General features: G+C 44.0%; 1 protein-coding gene and 1 non-coding gene across 5 annotated transcripts; both read left to right on the forward strand.

The window, feature by feature from the left end:
• Positions 1–2,236: 2,236 nt before the first annotated feature.
• On the forward strand, positions 2,237–20,274 carry KHDC4 (KH domain containing 4, pre-mRNA splicing factor). Of its 4 annotated transcripts, none has more exons than XR_010785192.1 (14): positions 2,237–2,286; positions 2,365–2,605; positions 6,186–6,314; positions 8,125–8,204; positions 8,694–8,746; positions 10,454–10,617; positions 11,183–11,394; positions 12,843–12,903; positions 14,144–14,201; positions 14,312–14,565; positions 15,998–16,156; positions 17,205–17,289; positions 18,321–18,412; positions 19,672–19,703. XR_010785192.1 is itself a non-coding variant. In XM_066568175.1 (14 exons), exons 1-14 carry the CDS (start codon positions 2,240–2,242, stop codon positions 19,869–19,871), a joined length of 1,863 nt encoding a protein of 620 aa, XP_066424272.1. In that variant the 5' UTR covers positions 2,237–2,239; the 3' UTR covers positions 19,872–20,274. The 4 variants fall into 4 exon arrangements, 3 of the variants coding, with proteins under 3 accessions (XP_066424272.1, XP_066424273.1, XP_066424274.1); XM_066568175.1 differs by having other exon boundaries at positions 17,177–17,289; positions 19,672–20,274; XM_066568176.1 differs by having other exon boundaries at positions 16,001–16,156; positions 17,177–17,289; positions 19,672–20,274.
• Positions 10,774–10,902, forward strand: LOC136568374 (small Cajal body-specific RNA 4). Its single transcript, XR_010785201.1, has one exon. It is a non-coding gene; the product is annotated as a small Cajal body-specific RNA 4 (non-coding RNA).
• Positions 20,275–21,648: the final 1,374 nt, after the last annotated feature.

Raw genomic sequence — 21,648 nt, forward strand, 5'->3', positions numbered from 1 at the left:
GGTCCTTTCAGACCCTTTAATTTCTGTATTGCCTTGGGATAAAATGGAACATGGTGCATCCAAACTCCAGCTGGGCCAAAACAAAGTTACATATTTACACTTAATTTTGGGAAAATGGCACAATCCTTGGGAAAATACACATAGGAATGATGGAGGAGGTGATCTTTGGGGTCCTTTCCCTCTCAGGACAGTGACCCACATTGGATTTAAGGGCTGTGAAATCACTGTTTGAATGGAGTTTTGTGTGATGTGGGGATGATTTGTTGTTAACAAGCAGTGATGAGAATGCCTTTACATTGGACACTGTAATTTCTGTATTGCCCTGGCCTAAAATGGCATCCAAACTCCAGCTGGGCCAAAACAGTTACATATTTAGGCTTAATTTTGGGAAAACAACATAATCCTTGGGATGATACAGGTGGAAACAGTAGAAGGGGTGATTTTGGGGTCCTTTTAGATGCTGTAATTTCTGTATTGCCTTGGGATAAAATGGAACACCGTGCATCCAAACTCCAGCTGGGCCAAAACAAAGTTACATATTTACACTTAATTTTGGGGAAATGGCACAATCCTTGGGAAAATACACATAGGAATGATAGAGGGGATAATCTTTGGGGTCCTTTTCCCCCCTCAGGACACAGTGACCCACAGTGGATTTAAGGGCTGTGAAATCACTGTTTGAATGGAGTTTTGTGTGATGTGGGGATGATTTGTTGTTGACAAGCAGTGATGATTATGCCTTTACATTGGACACTGTAATTTCTGTATTGCCCTGGCCTAAAATGGCATCCAAACTCCAGCTGGGCCAAAACAGTTACATATTTAGGCTTAATTTTGGGAAAACAGCATAATCCTTGGGATATGAGCATAATCCTTGGGATAACACATGTGGAAATAATAGAGGGGGTGATCTTTGGGCTCCTTTCCCCCCTCAGGATGCAGTGGATTGAATGGCTGTGAGTTTGAATCACGTTTCATGCAATGTGTGGATGATTTGTTGTTAACAAGCAGTGATGAGAATGCCTTTACATTGGACACTGTAATTTCTGTATTGCCCTGGCCTAAAATGGCATCCAAACTCCAGCTGGGCCAAAACATTTACATATTTAGGCTTAATTTTGGGAAAATGGCACAATCCTTGGGATAACACAGGTGGAAACAGTAGAAGGGGTGATTTTGGGGTCCTTTTAGATGCTGTAATTTCTGTATTGCCTTGGGATAAAATGGCACACCGTGCATCCAAACTCCAGCTAGGCCAAAACAAAGTTACATATTTACATTTAATATTGGGGAAATGGCACAATCCTTGGGAAAATACACATAGGAATGATAGAGGGGATAATCTTTGGGGTCCTTCTCCCCCTCAGGACACAGTGACCCACAGTTTATTTAAGGACTGTGAAATTACCATTTGAAACAAGATTTATGCAATGTGTAGATGATTTGTTTTTAGCAAGCAGTGATGAAAATGCCTTTACATTAGACACTGTAATTTCTGTATTGCCCTGGAATAAAATGGCATCCAAACAACAGCTTTGCCAAAACAGTTACATAATTGTAACTTTGGGAAAACATTTTGGGAAAACAGCATAATCCTTGGGATAATATACTTGGAAATAATAGAGGGGGTCATCTTTGGGCTGCTTTTTCCCCCTCAGGACACAGTGACCCACAGTGGATTTAAGGGCTGTGAAATCACCCTTTGAACTGAGTTTCATGCAATGTGTGGATGATTTGTTGTTAACATTAGACACTGTAAATTCTGTATTGTCTTGAGATAAAATGGCACAAAGTGCATCCAAACTCCAGCTGGGCCAAAACAGTTACATATTTAGACTTCATTTTGGGAAAATGGCACAATCCTTGGGCTAACACACATAGGAATAATAGAGGGGGTGATCTTTGGGGTCCTTTTAGATGTTGTAATTTCTGTATTGCCTTGGGATAAAATGGCACAAGGTGCGTCCAAACTCCAGCTGGGCCAAAACAAAGTTACATATTTACACTTAATTTTGGGAAAACAGCATAATCCTTGGGCTAACACACGTGGGAACATTAGCGGGGGTGATCTGGGTGATCTTTGGGGTCCTTTCCCCCCTCACCACCCCCGGCCCGCGGTGCCACGTCCGTCCCCATGGCAGCGACCGGAAGTGGCCGCGCCGTCTCCATGGCAACGGGCGGAAGCGGCGGCGCGCGGCGGGCGCGGAGCCGGAAGTGACGCCCGGCAGCCGTGGCGGCCATGTCGGCGGGCGGCGGAGCGCAGCGGGACGCGGGGGCCGCGGGCGGGTGAGGCGCGGCCGCGGCGGCTCGGGCGGCCCCGGTGCCCCTCGGAGCAGCGCCTCACGCTCCCTCTGTCTTTTCCAGGCGCCGCAGCAAGTGGGATCAGCCCGGCCCGGCTCCTAATTTCCTCCTCCCCGGCACGGCGCCGCTGCCCGGGCGGCCGTTCCCCGGTGGGGGTGGCGATGGCGCCGCCGCCGTGGCCGGGTCCGAGAGCTCGGCGGCGCCCTCGGGAGCGCTGGATGCGGCCGCGGCCGTGGCGGCGAAGATCAACGCGATGCTGATGGCCAAAGGGAAGCTGAAGCCGGCGCCCAGCACGGCGGACAAGGTGGGTGGGTGGGCGCGGGGGTGGTTCAGGAAATCGGCTGCCATAAAAACAGTCGGGAATAATTTTAAAAATATTTTTCTGCGTAACAGAAGGCAGTGGATGGCTGTGAGGTCAGTCCGCTGTGAGATTTTACCAAAGCCACCTGTAGGGAGGTAAAAAAGTTTGGTTTTTTTCTCAGAAGCGTAGAATATTCTGAGTTGTGAGGGAGCCACGAGGATTTTTCCAGAGAGCAGAGCTGATGAGAAACTGCAGTGTGAAACGACTGCTTTAAAATATGGGGCCAAATGATTTTAGTGCCTGAAGAAGTTCCCAGTATGAGCTGTATATCCAAGTCCTAATCAGCTTATTCAGCTTTTGCTGGGCCCTGCCCCGAGCTTGGTTGACCCTGATGAGCTCAGGCAGTTGGACTGGTGTGTTCCTCTTAAATAATCTCTGAGTTTTCTATTCTAAAGCAAGTTTAACTTCAAACTGCTTTTCCAGTTCCAGTCCCATTCTTATCTTGCTCTTCTGCCTGTCCTCAGCCTGTGCTAGAGCCAAGTTTAGAAGCTGTTTCAAGTTTCATGGAGCCACAGGGTGGTTTGGGTTGGAAGAGAGCTTAGAGCTCATCTTGTCCCACCCCTGCCATGGCAGGGACACCTTCCACTGCCTCAGGTGGCTCCTTGGGCACTGCCAGGGATCCAGGGGCAGCCCCAGCTGCTCAGGGAAATCTCTTTTCAAGTGTTTAATCCAAGCATCCAAAGACTGGGGAGCTCAGGAGTTCCAGCTCCTCACCCCCTCCCAGTTTAGGTGCAAGGGGATTTTTGGTGGGGGGAATTCTGAGCAATGTTCTCATGGAACCATGGAATGGTTGGGGTTGAAATAGGCCCAAAAACTCCTCCAGTGCCATGGCAGGGACACCTTCCACCATCCCAGCCCTGTCCAGCCTGGCCTTGGGCACTGCCAGGGATCCAGGGGCAGCCCCAGCTGCTCTGGGCACCCTGTGCCAGGGCCTCACACCCTCCCAGTGAACAATTCTTTCCCAAGATCCCACCCAACCCTGCCATCTGTCATTTAAAAACCATTGCCCCATGTCCTGTTACTTTGTGCTCTGCTAAAAAGTCCTTTTTGCTCATTTTTATAACCCTTTAAGCCCTGCAAGGGGCTCTGAGCTCCCCCTGGATCCTTCTCCAGGTGAGCACTCCCAGCCTGCAGCTCTGGGGCCTCCTCTGCACTCCCTCCCTTCCATCTTTGAGGGTCCTAATTTCCATCCAAACTCATTGAAATAAAAAATGAACAAGGAGAATGGGTTTTATAGTGTTGTATTTCTTTTTTCACACTGGTTTTTGGGTTTTTTTTTACACTGGTGCCACTCTGAGGGTTTGCCCTGTGAGGCTGCACCCAAAGGAGTGCTCATTTTGAACATGGGATTTACTCACAAATAAAAAAAAAAAGAGTGCAAAATTGTCCCAAAATCTCCTTAAATCACTTCTGGGGGTGAAATACCCCTGCAGCCTTTTTGGAGTGCTTATTTTGTCACAGAATTTTACTACAGATTAAAAAAAAGAGTGGGAAATTGTCCCAAAATCTCCTTAAATTGCTTCCCTGTCACTTCTAGGGCTGAAATACCCCTGCAGCCTTTTTGGAATGCTCATTTTGCCACAGGATTTACTCACAAATTAAAAAAAAAAGCTGGGGAATTGTCCCAAATTCTCCTTAAATCACTTCTGGGGGTGAAACACCCTTGCAGCCTTTTTGGTGTGCTCATTTTTTCCATGGAATTTACTCACAATTTAAAAAAAGAGTGGGAAATTGTCCCAGATTCTCCTTAAATTGCTTCCCTGACACTTCTGTCACAGCCCATGAAGTAAAATCCATTTTGAGAGATCCCAAAATTGGCAGGTGCTGGTGCTGTCTCATTCTCCCTGCTCTGTTTTTGTCCCAGGCTCTGGTGGCACTCTGGCATCCTGTGACAAACTGTTTTGCTCTGTGGGAACCATTAATCAAGTGATTCATGTGCATTTGGGGTGCCAGTTTTATTACACCCTTTGTAAAATATAATAACTCTATATACAATATCTAATAAAGATGTATTTATATTTTTATATATGTTTATATATATTATATATATATAGTAACTATATATATAGTTCTTTCACTGCATATTTTGCTTTTGGTAGAACATGTTCAGTGCTGGCATTTCTAGAATAATTAACTCTCATGACCTTGCAGGTTGTGAGGCAATGGAAATTAAGGAGCTGCAGGTTAATGAATGTATTTTTTTTTTTAAAGTGTGGCAAGAGTGGAGCAGTTTAAAGTCAGAACAGTGCCCTGTGCTGGAGTCCCTCTGTAGCTGCCTCCTTCAAGTTATATTTGTGACAGTGAATTGGTGATCCTGGAAGGTTTTCTTTTTTTTTATAGAGTCTTGTTTGACCTTTGTGTCCCCCAAATGAATTTCAGGATATTTAGGAGGCTGTGCTAACTCTGTACATTGAAAAGTTCTTTGTGGTAACTCCCAGCTCTTCCACTGTTATCTTCTGAATCTCTCACTGTGCCTTTTTATTTCTTAGGCTGACACAAAAGATGGCACCCCTGTCTTAAAGATGGGGACAAATACAGCGTGGATGAGTTCAGATCTTGAGCAGAAATTCTAAATTCTGCCTCTGAAGGCTGTTCAGAGGAGCAGGAGCTACAAACATGAAGTGCACATTTCACTGGGCTCTCAGATTTCTGTCAGAGCTGCCAACTCCAGTGGGAAATGCTTTGGTTTCTGTTCTACCAACTCTGCAGCTCAGTTCCACATCATGTACAGAGCAAAACATTAATTATCTGTTCATATGTGCTGAAAATAAACCCACTGTGTTGATTTGGGCTGTGGGGAGGCAGATCCAGCAGTAACTCCAAGTTGCTTTCCACTAATCTGGAATTTACTCTCAACTGGAAAAAAAAAAGTGGGAAATTGTCCCAAATTCTCCTTAAATCGCTTCTGTTGCCTTCAAAACCTGAAAGGGGTGAACAAGAAGGATGTTAACCTCTAATAGCTCTACAGCTCAGTTCCACATGATGTACAGAGCAGAAACATTAATTATTCTATGAATGTGTGCTGAAAATGAACCCACTGTGTTTATTTGGGCTGTGAGGAGGCAGATCCAGCAGCAATTCCAATGTACTTTTCACTAATCTGTGTAAAGATTTTACCTTCAGCAACTGAAGGGGGTGCACAAGAAGGATGTTTATTATTTATTTTATTAATAAATGCTGAAGATAAACCCAGTGTGTTTATTTGGGCAGATCCAGCAGCAATTCCAATGTACTTTTCACTAATCTGTGTAAAGATTTTACCTTCAGCAACTGAAGGGGGTGCACAAGAAGGATGTTTATTATTTATTTTATTAATAAATGCTGAAGATAAACCCAGTGTGTTTATTTGGGCAGATCCAGCAGCAATTCCAATGTGCTTTCCTGTGCAGTCTGTAAGGATTTTTTCAATGTGCAATATGTAAATTTTGCCTTCAACAACTGAAGGGGGTGAACAACAAGGACCTTCCCCCCTTGAGTTTGTTTGTGCTTTTTTTTCCACTTTTGCAACTGCTTCTCTTTGAAGCTGCAGGCTCTGGGAAAAGGTCCAGCCACGAGTAAAAGCAAGGATGACCTTGTGGTGGCAGAGGTGGAGATCAATGATGTCCCCCTGACGTGCAGGAACCTGCTGACCCGGGGCCAGACCCAGGATGAGGTATGTCCCACACCCCCAGTGGCACTGGCATATTGGCTGAAAAACCCTCTTTGCCCAGGATTTCTCTCCTGAGAAGCCTCAGAGAAAAAGGCAAACACTATGATCTCATTTTGCTCTCCTGTGGTTTGCTGCTTTGGAATGCGGTTGGAGATGGTTTATCCAACAGGTGAATTGTTTTTACTTAATGAGCAATCATGGTCAGGCTGTGTTGGGACTCTGAGGAGAGAGTCAGGAGTTTTCATTATTATCTTTTAGCTTTCTGTCTGTATCCTTTCTCTAGTCTTGAGGATAGCTTTAGTATAGCATTCTATGATATGATATAATATAGTATGATATAATATAATATAATATATGGCACAATGTGATATAGCACAATATAATACAGCACAATATAATATAATATGGCATAATATAATATAATGTGATATAATACAATGTGATATTATATGATATAATACCATATAATGTAATATAATATAGTATAATATAATATAATGTAATATAATAAGGCATAATGTGATATAGCATAATATAGCACAATACAGTATAGCACAATACAATATGGCACAATATAATATAATATAATGTGATATAATGTGATATTATATGATATAGTACAATATAATGTAATATAATATAGTATAATATAATTATATATAATTATATATATTATATATAATTACAATATATGTAATATAATATAGTATAATATAATTTAGTATAGTATAATATAGTTTAATATAATATAATGTAATATAATAAGGCATAATGTGATATAGCATAATATAGCACAATACAATATAGCACAATATAATATAATATAATATAATGTGATATAATACAATGTGATATTATATAATATAATACAATATAATGTAGTATAGTATAGTATGAGATGATATAATATGGTATGATATGATATAATATGATATGATATGATAATAAATTAGCCTTCTAAGAACATGGAGCCAGATTCATCATTTCCTTCCTTCATCAGGGGGACCTTAAAAATACCTCCCTGCAGCAGCTCTGCTGCCTTGGCAGGGAGCTCTGGGCTTACATAACCCTGGCCACCTTTCACCTTGTTCCTGAGGAGATAAGGTGAAAGAACTCGCAGTGAACTCTGTTCAGGGGTTGTTTCTTTCTAGGAAACTCGTGTTTTCTAAAGGGGTTTGTTGGTTTGCTCAGTAAATGGTTGTATTGATGCCTCAGTGTTTAGTTTTTCTATTTTTCATGTTCTGGGCTGCTTTAGTGTGTGAGTCTGGGTTTCATATGAGGGGATGCTGAGCTCACTTCACAGAGCAGGGAGACAAAACAATTCCTGCTCCAGCTGGGCACCAAGGACAAATGATCCAAATCTCAGCACAAGAGCACAAACAACATGGGCTGAAGAGAGAAAAACAGGAAAAATGGGACTGCATGGGCTGGAACTGTGATTAGACAATTAAGTCAAATATACTACGAGACAAAACTTACAACAGTGTGGGACCCCACGACCAGTCATCCATTTTTGGGACCATTTTGGTTCATCTTGGGTGGAGCCCTGGCTGGGCTCTGGTGCTGCTCAAGGTGAATCTGTTGAGGCCTTTTAATAAATCCCTACTTTATTAATTAACTCTGTCCAGCCTCTGTTCTAAATCAGCCTTCACAAGGCATCAGTATTATGACTTCAGAGCCAGCATCAGCCTCTTAGCACTTCATTAATGGTTTCTGGGGGTTTTTACAAGAACATTGTTGAAGTTTTGGCATTCTGTGTGTGCCTTGTTTGCTGCTGGCAGGTGTTTCACTGGGTTTTGTCCATTTTTTGCAGATCAGTCGCCTGAGTGGAGCAGCTGTCTCCACTCGAGGGAGGTTCATGACTGCAGAAGAGAAAGCCAAAGTGGGACCTGGGTTTGTATTTTTATTTTTGGAGGTTCTGCTTTTTTTTTCTCTGAGGTGACAGAGTGCTGGGGTTCTGCTTGGTTGGTTCTCCTATAAATTTGCCATTCTGGTGGTCCTGGGCTGAAACAACCACCCCAGCCATGACCCTGACAGATCACACTGTGCTCAACTTCTCCTCACAGAAGACTGCAACTGCCCAAATACTTCCCAATTTCTTGCTGCTTTTAGTTTGTGACCCATTTATGTGGGCAAGCTAATTCAAGTTTTCAGTGCTGTAACTTTTCTGAATCATCATCAATTCCTGGATCAGATTTTCAGTGCAGAGCTTTTCTGCCTGAGCACTGTGATAGTCAAGGAATTTGTGTTCTGTTATCTGGAGGGCATTTCAGATTTTTATGGAAGTCTTTCTGCATGTTATGACTGTAATATAATTAGATTGGGTCCATTATTATTGTGTTGTCTGTGGGTTTAATTGAATATTTGACTTTTTCTTTCCAGAGATCGTCCTCTGTATCTTCACGTTCAGGGTCAGACACGGGAGTTGGTTGACAGTGAGTACAAAATATTTTGGTTTTTCTCTCCCTGTTTGTGATAAAGGGTTGGATTTGAGTTATAAACACCTTGGTGGTGATAACAGACTCCATTCAAACACTGATACTGAGATCTCTGCTCAGAAATCCCTGAGGTGCCATGGACTGCATTCATCAGGAAATGAAAATTTTGGATAGACTGCAAGGAAGGTGGGGGGGGAGTGGGCAGGTACAGCTCTTATCTCACTGATAACACACCCAGATCCATGGGAACAGGGGTGTGACAGGGAGGCCTCCTGCCAGAATGACCACAGAGGGTCACATCTGGTGCCACCACCCTGCTCAGACAGGGCCATCCCAGAGCAGAGGGCACAGGGCTGTTGCAGGTGGCTCTGGGATCCCCAGGCAGGGACATCCCAGGGCTGTTGCAGGTGGCTCTGGGATCCCCAGGCACGGAGGCTCCACAGCCTCTCTGGGCTCTGCTCAGGGCTGGCACTGCCCAGGGCAGCAGTTCTGCCTCCTGGCCAGGGGCAGCTCCTGGGCTCAGGCCCTGCCCGTGCCTCTGGGGCCATTGCTGGGCCTGGAGCAGAGCCTGGGGCTGCTCTGACCTCTGCACACAGGGACAGACTGGGACAGACAGGGACACCTGGGGACAGCCAGGAACAGATAGGAACACCCAGAGACAGACAGGGACACTCATGAATAGCCAGGGACAGACAGGGACACCCAGACACACACAGGGACATCTGGGGACAGCCAGGGATGCTCAGAGACACCCAGGGGCAGTCAGGGACAGTCAAGGACCCCCTGAGACAGATAGGGATACCCAGGAACACTCAGAGACAGACAAGGACACCTAGGGACACCCAGGGACAGACAGGAACAGCCAGAGACACTGAGAGACACCCAGTGACACCTGGGGACACCCAGGGCTGAGGCCCCTCTCCCTGGGGCTCCTCTCCAGGCTGAGCAGCCCCAGCTCCCCCACCTTTCTGGGCAGGGACCCTCCAGGCCCTTCAGCATCCTTTGTCACCCTGCAGGAGCTCCCTGGCCCTGCTGTGCTGAGGGTGCCAGAGCTGGGCACAGCCCTGCAGAGGTTCAGCACTGCCTGGAGCACCCCCTGACCTGCTGGGAATGCTCTTCCTCACCCAGCCCAGGACCCCTCTGTCCCCTGGCTGCCAGGGCACAGTGCTGGCTCAGGGACAGCTTGGTGACACCCCTCAGATCCTCCCCAGCAGGTCACCCCCAGCCTGTGCTGGTGCCTGGGGTTGTTCCTCCCTGACCTTGCCTTAAAACATTGCCCAAGCTTTATCAGGGTGGAAATGGAGAAGAAATTCTGATATTTCACTGAATACCTGAGCTGGGAGGGACCCACAGGGATCACCCAGTCCAAGCCCTGGCCCTGCACTGACACCCCAAAATCCCACCCTGGGAGCATTTCCCAAACCCTCCTGCAGCTCTGGCAGCCCTGGGGCTGTGCCCATGCCCTGGGGAGCCTGGGCAGTGCCCAGCACCCTCTGGGGAAAAACCTTTTCCTGTATCCATCCTAAACCTCCCTCACCCAGCTCCAGGATCCCTGGGGATCCTCTATGATCCCATACAGGGGTGCAAACCCTGGGCCCCACTGGGGATGCAATCCCATAACAGAATATGCAAAACAACCCTGTTATGTCACAGTTTGACTACTCTGGGCTGCTGAATTAGAATGAATTTTGTTCTCTCACCTAGGAGCTGTTAACAGAATCAAGGAGATCATTACCAATGGAGTGGTGAAAGCAGCCACGGGCTCCAGCCCCACATTCAATGGGGCCACAGTCACTGTCTATCACCAGCCAGCCCCCATCACTCAGATTACTCCAGCTGTTGGCCAAAAACCTCCATTCCAGTCAGGGGTGAGTGAATTTTATTGACTATCACTGCTTACAAGATTTGCCTTTTACAAAGCAGATGTGTCACGTGTTATTTATTTATTAAAAAAAACAACAAAATCACAGCACAAAAGCTGAAAAACCACCCCAAAAAAATCACCCCCAGCTTGTGTTGTGAAATCTGGAGGACTAACAAGACTGAGTCTGGAGAGTGAGACTCAGGTGACAGTGGCCTCCTAAAAGCAAAGGGATGGAGAGAGCAGTCCTACCTCCAGAAAAGCCCAGGGCTCACTGTGCCATCTGACACTGAACCCTTCTGTCTGTCCCAGCAGTGGGATGTCTGTCCTCAGTGAAATTAGAGTGAAATATTAAAGCTTTTGCTGTTCATTTCCAGATGCATTATGTCCAGGACAAGCTGTCTGCTGATTAAGGCCTGCAGAAGGTGTTGACATTGAAATAGAAATCAATTTTTACTTCAGAACTAATATTTTTGCATCTGACCCTGAAGCCTTCTGTGTGTCCCAGCAGTGAGATGTCTGCCCTCAGTGAAATGAAAATGAAATATTAAAGATTTGCTGTTCATTTGCAGATGCATTATGTCCAGGACAAGTTGTTTGTTGGGCTGGAACATGCTGTTCCCACATTTAATGTGAAGGAGAAGGTGGAAGGGCCTGGCTGCTCCTACTTGCAGCACATTCAGATTGAAACTGGTGCCAAAGTCTTTCTTCGAGGGAAAGGCTCAGGTTGCATAGAACCAGCATCAGGCAGAGAAGCCTTTGAACCCATGTACATCTACATCAGGTATGGGGGAGTTGCAAAAAAATCCCATTAAAAACCCATTTTTAAAAAAGTCCCATAAAAATCCACTTAAAAAAAATCCCATTAAAAATCCATTTATAAAAAAAATCCCATTAAAAATCCATTTATATAAAAAAATCCCATTAAAAATCCATTTAAAAAAAAAATCCCATAAAAATCCATTTATAAAAAATATCCCATTAAAAAATCCATTTTTAAAAAAATTCCATTAAAAATCCATTTATAAAAAAAACACATAAAAATCCATTTAAAAAAATCCCATTTAAAATCTGTTTTAAAAAATCCCATAAAAATTAAAAAATTTAAAAATTATTTTTAAAAAATCCCATAAAAAGCCCATTTAAAAAAATCCCATAAAAAGCCACTTTAAAAAAATCCCATAGAAATCCATTTAAAAAAAATCCAAAAAAAACCCTTTAAAAAAATCCCATAAAAATATATTTAAAAAAATACCATAAAAATCAATTTTTAAAAATCCCATAAAAGTCAATTAAAAAAAAATTTAAAATCCATTTTAAAAAATCCCTTTAATAATCAATTTTAAAAAATCCCATGAGTCAATTTTAAAAATACCATTAAAAATAATTTTAAAAAATCCCCTAAAAATCAATTAAAAAAAAAATCCCATTAAAAATCATTTAAAAAAATCCCATAAAAGAATAATTTTAAAAAGATCCCATAAAAATCAATTTTAAAAAGATCCCATAAAAATCAATTTAAAAAAATCCCATAAAAGTCAATTAAAAAAAAAACATTTAAAAAATCCATTTTAAAAAATCCCTTTAAAAATCAATTTTAAAAAATCCCATAAAAATCCATTTAAAAAAAATCTCATTAAAAAATCATTTTTAAAATCCCATAAAAGTCAATTTAAAAAAAAATCCCATTAAAAAAAAAATTTAAAAAGATCCCATAAAAATTAAATTTTTAAAAATCCCATAAAAGTCAATTTTAAAAAATCCCATTTAAAAATCAGTTTTAAAAAAAATCCAGTTCAAAAATCAAATTTTAAAAAAATCTCATAAAAATCCATTTTTTAAAAATCCCATAGAAATCAATTTTAAAATTCATTTTTTAAAAATCTAATTAAAAAAAACCCCAATTTTTAAAAATCCCACGAAAATCCATTTTAAAAATTCCCATTAAAAATCAATTTTAAAAAATCCCATTTTAAAAATCCATTTTAAAAAAATCCCATTAAAAATCCCAATGCCCAGTCAGGAATGTTGCTCAATCTTTAATCACTGTGTGAAATTCTTCATTTGGACTGATTTAATGCAAATTAAATAAATTTTTGCACCTGGCTTGACTTTAGAGGTGTCTCTAAAGTGATAAGGATGTAACCCTATGGTGATAGGGCAGAGAAGGAGCTCCCAAATTTGACAGAAAAGTTTGTTCTTATAATTTATTTTTTTGGTGTATTTTTTCAGTCACCCAAAGCCAGAAGGTTTGGCAGCTGCTAAAAAGCTGTGTGAGAACCTCTTGCAAACAGTGAGTAACTCTTACAAATGGGAGATTTCAGAGCCTTCTGTAGTTTGGGATGTGCATTAAAAAAATCTTAATTCTTTCAGCAAAGCTCTTCATGTGTCAAGGAGAAACCTCATAGGTTTCTCCTCCCAAGGGTTGCTGTGGAATTCTTGTACAGAGAATAAATAATATTTCTCAGGAAGGAGCTGAGAATTTTAGGGGCAAAAAATTCAAATGGTTCCAGAGCAGAACTGGGGGTGAGGAGAAGGGAATATCTGCAAACATAAATCTGCTTTTTGCTCCTTGCTCCAGCTTCCCCTCTTTGATAGCCAGAGCTGCCCTGGCTGCTTTAGGAAAGATCAAGTGATTGCTGTTGCAAAAAAATTCTAGAAAATCTCTCCCATACACAGAGAATCTTCAATTTCTCAGCTTCCTTATATAAATAAGAATAAAGTTCTGGAGAGTCTTTCAGTTAAGATAATAATAAGATAATGGAGTAGAGGATACAAAGTTTCTTTTGAAAAATATTTGGAAGCTTTTTTATTCTCTGAGGCTCTGTTGTAGTAATTAATAATATTGAACTAATTAATATTGAAGAAATCAATTTGCCACTCTCTTTCCTATAAAAAATATATATTACATTCCATTTTTATATTTTATAATTATATTTTATTATTATAATTTTAATATATATTTATTATATTATTATATTTAATTAGTACATCTATTATTTTTATTATATACTTATCATATTTTTATTATATTTTATTATTCTATTATATTTTTATTACGTTTTATTATATTTTTATCATATTTTAACATTATATTTTATTTTGTTATATTTTATTATTATCCCAAATATGATCCAAATATTATATATATTATTATCCTCATTATCCTTATTATTATCCTTATTATTATCCTTATTATTATCCTTATTATTATCCTTATTATTATTATCCTTATTATCATTATCCTTATTATCATTATCCTTATTATCATTATCCTTATTATTATTATCCTTATTATTATTATTATTAGTATTAGTATTAGTATTAGTATTAGTATTAACTAAATCTGCCACAGAGGCCAGTAGGATCAGGGGATGTTGATGGGATTTTGGTGGGTGGATTTTCATGTTTGGGTTATTGCTGTCCTTGTGCACAGTGTGTTCTGGAATCAGCATTCCCTCACATGGTTATAGGCAGTTACAGAAATGTCAATATTTTTATTTTTATTGTCTAATCTTTGAAATTCCTCCTAGGTTCACGCCGAGTACTCTCGATTTGTGAACCAGATAACCACTGCAGTTCCCTTGGCAGGTAAAAATCACCTTTGAGACTTCAGCCTCTTTTCCATTTGGAATCGATTGGCTTTTGTGGTGTCTGTGGCAGAACTAAGATGTCCTTTTGTCCTTTCTGCCTCTCTCCAGGCTTCACCCAGCCAGCCACGATCAACAGCGTCCCCTCCCAGCCCTCCTATTACCCCTCCAACGGGTACCAGTCTGGCTATCCCGTGGTTCCCCCTCCTCAGCAGCCTGTCCAGCCTCCCTATGGGGTGCCAGGGATGGTCCCCCCTGCAGTGCCCCTGGCTCCTGGCGTCCTCCCAGCGCTGCCCACGGCCGTGCCACCCGTGCCCACCCAGTACCCCATTCCTCAGGTGCAGCCTCCAGCCAGCACGGGCCAGGTACTGCTCGGGGTCACTCTTTGCTGTGGAGAAAAGACTCTGTCGTTCTTCTTTAGGGCTTTATTTTAGCCTTTTTTAGTGCTTTTTTTCGTTGGTTTGTTTGTTTTGGGGTTTTTTTGGGAGGATGTTTGTGGTTTTTGTTATTGTTTAGCTGATCCATCCTTCTAAGCAACTAAATTGTTGGGTTGGCAGCTTCCTACTACATTCTTCATATTCTGTTCTTCATATTCTATTTTTCCCATTCTGTTTTTCCCATTCTGTTTTTCCTATTCCATTCTTCATATTGTGCCCCTCACATTGTGCCCCTCACATTGTGCCCCTCACATTGTGCCCCTCACATTGTGCCCCTCACATTGTGCCCCTCACATTGTGCCCCTCACATTGTGCCCCTCACATTGTGCCCCTCACATTGTGCCCCTCACATTGTGCCCCTCACATTGTGCCCCTCACATTGTGCCCCTCACATTGTGCCCCTCACATTGTGCCCCTCACATTGTGCCCCTCACATTGTGCCCCTCACATTCTGCCCCTCACATTCTGCCCCTCACATTCTGCCCCTCACATTCTGCCCCTCACATTCTGCCCCTCACATTCTGCCCCTCACATTCTGCCCCTCACATTCTGCCCCTCACATTCTGCCCCTCACATTCTGCCCCTCACATTCTGCCCCTCACATTCTGCCCCTCACATTCTGCCCCTCACATTCTGCCCTTCACATTCTGCCCTTCACATTCTGCCCTTCACATTCTGCCCTTCACATTCTGCCCTTCACATTCTGCCCTTCACATTCTGCCCTTCACATTCTGCCCTTCACATTCTGCCCTTCACATTCTGCCCTTCACATTCTGCCCTTCACATTCTGCCCTTCATATTCTGCCCTTCATATTCTGCCCTTCATATTCTGCCCTTCATATTCTGCCCTTCATATTCTGCCCTTCATATTCTGCCCTTCATATTCTGCCCTTCATATTCTGCCCTTCATATTCTGCCCTTCCCATTCTGCCCTTCCCATTCTGCCCTTCCCATTCTGCCCTTCCCATTCTGCCCTTCCCATTCTTCCCTTCATATTCTTCCCTTCATATTCTGCTCATATTATTCATATTCTGTATTAATTTTATAAACTACACCTGTCCTCTTAACAGCAAGGACATTTTCAGGGGTTGGGGAGTCAATTCAATTTCTGAGGAGCATCATCACACTCTGTGGTGCCCCTGTGTAGGTGCCTGAGTTTAAATTACAGCTGGGGATTAGTTTGAGGTGGGAGCATTCTCTAAATGAAATCCTTGTTTTACCTCTTCAATTGTGAATTTTCCTCTAAATTCTCTTATCTCTAGAGAAACTATTTGTATGTTCTCCTCCTTACTGCAGTGAATGAATACTTTACATGCACATTATCAATTTTTCCTGTGTTTTCTCTCTGACTTGTGCCCAGCAGAGTCCTCTGAGTGCTCCTTTCCTTCCTGCTGCCCCAGTAAAAACCAGCATGCCAACTGGTAGCCAGCCCCAGGTGCAGCCCCATCCCCAGGGCCAAAAGAGACGCTTCACCGAGGAGCTGCCTGATGAGAGAGAGTCAGGACTGCTGGGATACCAGGTGGAATAAAATCAGCAATTTTCCTTCCCTCACCAGGCAGAGATTGGGTTGTTGTTAGCCCAGGTTGTTGGAGCAGTTGTGCAGGGCCTTGGGCACAGGGCAGTGGTTGTCCCAAAGCACAGGGCCCACATTTTGGTGTCTCTGAGTGGATGCACTGCTCCAAAGCTGTGGATTAACTCATTCCAGCTGCTTTCCATACCCTCAGCCCTTCCCAAAGATGAGTGCTGCATCCAGGTCACAGACATGACAAGAGTGTGGGACTGCTTGGCTTAAAAAGAAATTATTTGGGGCTTTATTGGAATTTTTTGGGGTCTTTAGGTGGGCTTTTTGAGGGAGGGAAATGTAATAACTTCTAGTTTTTCCCATTTACCTTGCAGGTTGCACTTGAGAGGATTTCAAGAAGCTTAGTTTAAAAGCTTATTTATTTAGGTCGTTAGATGACTAAGAAAAATAATTTTTATGGTATTAGATGATTTTAAGAAAAATAACTTTTAGGCACTTAGATGATTTTAAGAAAAATAATTTTGAGTTCTTCCCATTTGCCTGAGAGCAAAGGGAGTGTCTGTAAATATTTCTCTGATGCTACACCCCTGCCACAGGCAGAGCCCTTAATAAAACCTTTGCCTAGAGGCAATAAGGAACTGCCTGTGTGTTAGAGCTAATATTAGAATCTCAAACAGATTCCTGTGGCATGAGCTCTATTCAGGGTTCAGAATTAGCTGGCTGAGGAGCTGATAGGTGATCCATGAAGGGAGCAGCTCTCTTTATTGTCCTGAACTGCTGACAGGGTGGAGTAGGTGGTGAGGAGTTTTCCCGAGTGGTGCTCAGACCTGTCTCCCACCACTCAGATATTTTGAGGAGAAAGCTGCCCTCAGATATTTTGAGGAGAAAGCATTTTGTGTAGCAGTGGTGCTTAGGGATTCCTTCTGAAAGGTTGGGTTTCCTAACAGTATCATTAAGGAGCTGTAGCTTTTGTTGTAGTTGTAGATTTGCTAATGCCGTGTGTTTTTCTGCTCATAGCATGGACCCATTCATATGACTAATTTAGGTACAGGCTTCTCCAGTCAGAGTGAAATCGAGGGAGCCGCGGCGAAGGCAGCAAGTTCCTCAGGAAAGGAGAGAGAGAGGGACAGGTGAGTGAGGAATCAGGGGCAGGTTCTCCTGGTTCTTGTGCAAAGCTTATTTCTGAGATGTTTTTCATGTTCTCTTCTGGGATTTGGGGATTGTTTGGTGTTGGATGGGGGTTTTTTGTATTTTGGGTTGGGTTTTTTTAAGGAGAAGGGATGCAAGGGTTACCTTTTGATGCTACAGAATAAAAATTGCTTCTTTTCCACTCCTACCTAAGTCTTTGTGTGGCTCTGGTATTTTGCCTCTGTCACACATTCCATTGTACTGGCCCCAGCACAGACCCTTGAGGGCCACTGCTTGTTACTGGTGTCATCTTGGACATTGAGCTGGGGTTGTAACTCTTGGGACATGGCCATCCAGCCAGTTCCTTACCCATCTGATCATCCATCCATCCATGCATGCATCCATGCATCCATGCATCCATCCATCATCCATCCATCCATCCATCCATCCATCCATCATCCATCCATCATCCATCCATCATCCATCCATCCATCCATCCATCCATCCATCCATCCATCCATCCATCCATCCATCCATCCATCCATCCATCCATCCATCATCCATCCATCCATCCATCCATCCATCCATCCATCCATCCATCCATCCATCCATCCATCCATCCATCCATCCATCCATCCATCCATCCATCATCCATCCATCCATCCATCCATCATCCATCCATCATCCATCCATCCATCCATCCATCCATCCATCCATCATCCATCCATCCATCCATCCATCATCCATCCATCATCCATCCATCCATCCATCCATCCATCCATCCATCCATCCATCCATCCATCCATCCATCCATCCAATCCATTCCTGTCCCAGTAAGAATGCTGGGAGAGGACAGGCCTTGCAGAGCTCCAGGTTGGGGCCACCAGTCACTCCAGTCCACCAGCACAGTCACTGGAAGAGTCAAGGAACTTAAAATTCAACTCCTCAGCCCAAGATCTGAGTTAGGAATGTGATGTTTATTACTTTTGACTCTTAGCTTGGTTTACAAAAGAAACAATCTTGTTTTAAACAGGCAGTTGATGCCTCCGCCAGCTTTTCCTGTCACTGGAATGAAATCGGAATCGGAAGAAAGAAAAGGTGCGGGGTCTTTGCCAGGCAACCATGGTGAGTGCAATGGGTCACACACCCCTGCAAGTCCAGTTTCCTCTCCCAAACACCCTTCTAAGTCCAGTTTCCTCTCCCAAATGGTGCTGGTTTTAACATTTGCCTAAACTGGTGGGGTTTTTTGGCTGTTGTGTGTTGAAGTGCAAAGCAGGTGATGTTGCACTGCTCTAAAATCACTGGTGCTTGCTGTGGTTATACACACAGGTGGCTTCTCAAAGCTTTAATAAATATCTGTATGAAATGAGGGAGTTTGATTAAGTGAGGGACTAAAGACAGGGAAATTTGGCCCATCAGGCAGCACAGAATGTGGTGGGGTTATTTTGTGGCTTTGCATTGTTATGCACACAGGTTGCTTCTCAAAGCTTTAATAAATATCTGTATGAAATTAAGGGAGTTTAACCAATAAAGGACTAAAGACAGGGAGTTTTGACCCATCAGGCAGCACAGAATATGGTGGGGTTCTTTTGTGGGTTTGCATTGTCATGCAGAGGTTGCTTCTCAAAGCTTTAAGAAATATCTGTATGAAATGAGGAGATTTTGATTAAGTGAGGGACTAAAGACAGGGAGATTTGGCCCATCAGGCAGCACAAAATGTGGTGGGGTTGTTTTGTGGCTTTGTATTGTGAGCAGCTGCCTCAGAGGCACTGAGGATCATGGGGAGAATTCTGCTCAGGTGGGGATTTCCACACATTTCCACACATTTCTGGCTGCAGACAGCACAAGTGCTGCCAGGATTTCATCTTTCCTGTCACTGAGCAAGGTTTGAACCTGTCAGACTTGCAGTTGTTGATCTCTGCAGACAGCTCAGTGCTCTCAGCTCTGCAGGGACATCACCCAGCCTGGTTAACCTTAGTTCTTCTGCAGTCTTGCTCCCAGACATTGCTCTCCTGTTAGCTTCCTTTTGAGCAAAATTTCTACTTTTCTTTACGTGTTGATCTCTTTAACGGTGAAATTGCCCTCACTGAGAGCCATTTGCTAACTTTACCTTTTCTGTGTGTTTCTTTCTTGTTTCTCTGTTCTCTTACATGGTTCTGATGGATCACATGGCTGTTGCTGGTGCTGTTTCGTGTGGCCTTCGACCTTGGATGACCATTGGCCTTGTGACCTCAAAATGGTGTCCAACTAACAATTTACAATTAACATCTTTTTTTATTATTATTAACTCGTTTTTGGGGCATTTTATCTCTTTTTATTTGTTTTGTTTTTATTATTTTCCTTCTTGGGGGGGCTGGGGGGCTTGTTTTGTTTTCCCCTCCTAGATCATCAAGCCAAGAAGATGAAAACTGCAGAGAAGGGCTTTGGATTAGTGGCCTATGCTGGAGATTCTTCAGATGAAGAGGAGGAACACGGTGGCCATAAAAACGCAAGTACTTTTTCACAGGGCTGGAGTTTGGGGTACCAGTACCCATCCTCACAACAGCGAGCTAAACAACAGATGCCTTTCTGGATGGCACCATAAAAAAACTGCACAAGAGTTTTCATTCATCTGATTTTTCCCCCTCTAGCAATAATGCATGTATATTCCAGAATGAACTTGGCAAAGAGGCGTTGTTTTTACATTTGCAGAAGCCAATTTCCCCTTGGAAGGGCTCCATTGTTTTTTAAAATCTTCATTTTGGCAGTGTATTTGTCAATTTTAAAAAGGAGTATTTGGAGTAGCATCCTGGCTGGCCTAGTCCCTTGTGCAAGGGAGTGCTGTAAAGAGGAACCAGGGGAGCCTCTTGGGCCATATTTTCAGTTCCTCCCAGATAAAGGGAAGAGTCAGTGACACTGACTTCACTCTGCCTTTGCATTTTTGGAGCGCTCCTGCTGTCAGCCCCAGTGATCTACTGGTGACTCAGCCTCAATTTTGGACTTTCACCATTGGACTTTCACCAGAGGGAAGAAACATCCAGCAGTCATGAAAAACTTGAGCATCACATTTGGAAAACTCTTGGTTTTATTTCAGACATCTCCTGTAACTCAGCTTGGTTTTATTTTGAAATGTGATTTTACCAGTCCCACAAGTTCTCATTCTGGCCAGATGTTGGGCTGGGGGATGCTCAGGTTTTTGGATAGGTTCACTTTGCTCCAGGTGGACTTGGCACTGTAGCCCTAGTGCTGAATTGTTTCCAGTCACCCCGGGACTCCAACTCAGCAGGAATTCCTTTTCCAGAGGCTCACCCCCATCTCCTCCCTCACTCACTGGATTCCACCAGAGCCAGAAGGTTCCACAGTGGTTTCCCAAAGGGCAGCAGCTCCTGCCTCACATGCAGAACCTGGGAATGAGTTTTTGGACTGTTGTTTTTGGACGTGAACTGCACTGGGGGCTGAGTGGGGTGGGCTGCTGCAGCCAGAACTCCTGCACTGAGCAGTGACACAGGGACTGCTCCAGAGCACTTGGCAGCTTTTGGGACAGGAGCTGTGGTTTTGAGAAGGGGCTGAGTCACTGCTGCAGCCAGGGATGCCTCACCTGTACAAACCTCGGCTTCCCCATGTGTTGTAAATAATTAGAACCATACTTTCATTATAAATAAATGTATAAATATTCTGCTTCCTGCTGCTGCTTTGGGTGAGGTTTGGAGCCTGTGATAAGGATGGGAGGGATGAAGGGTTGGGGAAGTCCTGGGGCCAAGGAGCTGTGGGGAAATTCTGGGGCTGAGGGAGCCCACGGGGGTGGGAGGGGGTCCGGCGTTGGGGGTCCCCAAGGATCGGGGAATCCCCGAGGTTTGGAGCCTGTGATAAGGGTGGGGGGGATGCAGGGCTGGGGGGAGCCTTGGGGCCAAGGAGCTGTGGGGAAGTTCTGGGGCTGGAGGAGCCCACGGGGGTGGGAGGGGGTCCAGGGCTGGGGGTCCCCAAGGATCGGGGGATCCCCGGCGGTGGAGGGGTTGGGAGAGGGGTTCGGGCTGGGGGGAACCGAGGGGCTGGAGAGGGCGTTCGGAGCTGGGGCGAGTCCCTGGGTGCTGGGGATGGGGCAGGGAGTGCAGGTGGGAGGGGAGCCGGGAGCTGACAGAGACCCCGAGATCCGGGATAGGAGTCCCGGGGCTGGGGGTCCCGAGGGCAGTGCCGTGTCCCGTCGTGTCCCATCGTGTCCCGTCCTGTGCCCCTTGGGTCCCCGCCGTGTCCCCGCTATGTCCCGTTGTGTCCCCGCCGTGTCCGGTCCTGATCCCGCCGTGTCCCGTTGTGTCCCCGCCGTGTCCCGTTGTGTCCCCGCCGTGTCCCGTTGTGGTCCCGTCCTGTCCCCGCCGAGCCGCCGT

The sequence above is a fragment of the Molothrus aeneus genome, chromosome 31 (assembly GCF_037042795.1).
Source record: "Molothrus aeneus isolate 106 chromosome 31, BPBGC_Maene_1.0, whole genome shotgun sequence".
Lineage (NCBI taxonomy): Eukaryota > Metazoa > Chordata > Aves > Passeriformes > Icteridae > Molothrus > Molothrus aeneus.

Bases quoted from the DNA above. Each gene is read 5' to 3' on its own strand.
- KHDC4 (XM_066568175.1), top strand. From the start codon at position 2,240: ATGTCGGCGGGCGGCGGAGCGCAGCGGGACGCGGGGGCCGCGGGCGG. The intron at 2,287-2,364 runs GTGAGGCGCGGC...TGTCTTTTCCAG, and splicing joins GACGCGGGGGCCGCGGGCGG to GCGCCGCAGCAAGTGGGATC. The intron at 16,157-17,176 runs GTGGAATAAAAT...TTCTGCTCATAG, and splicing joins CAGGACTGCTGGGATACCAG to CATGGACCCATTCATATGAC.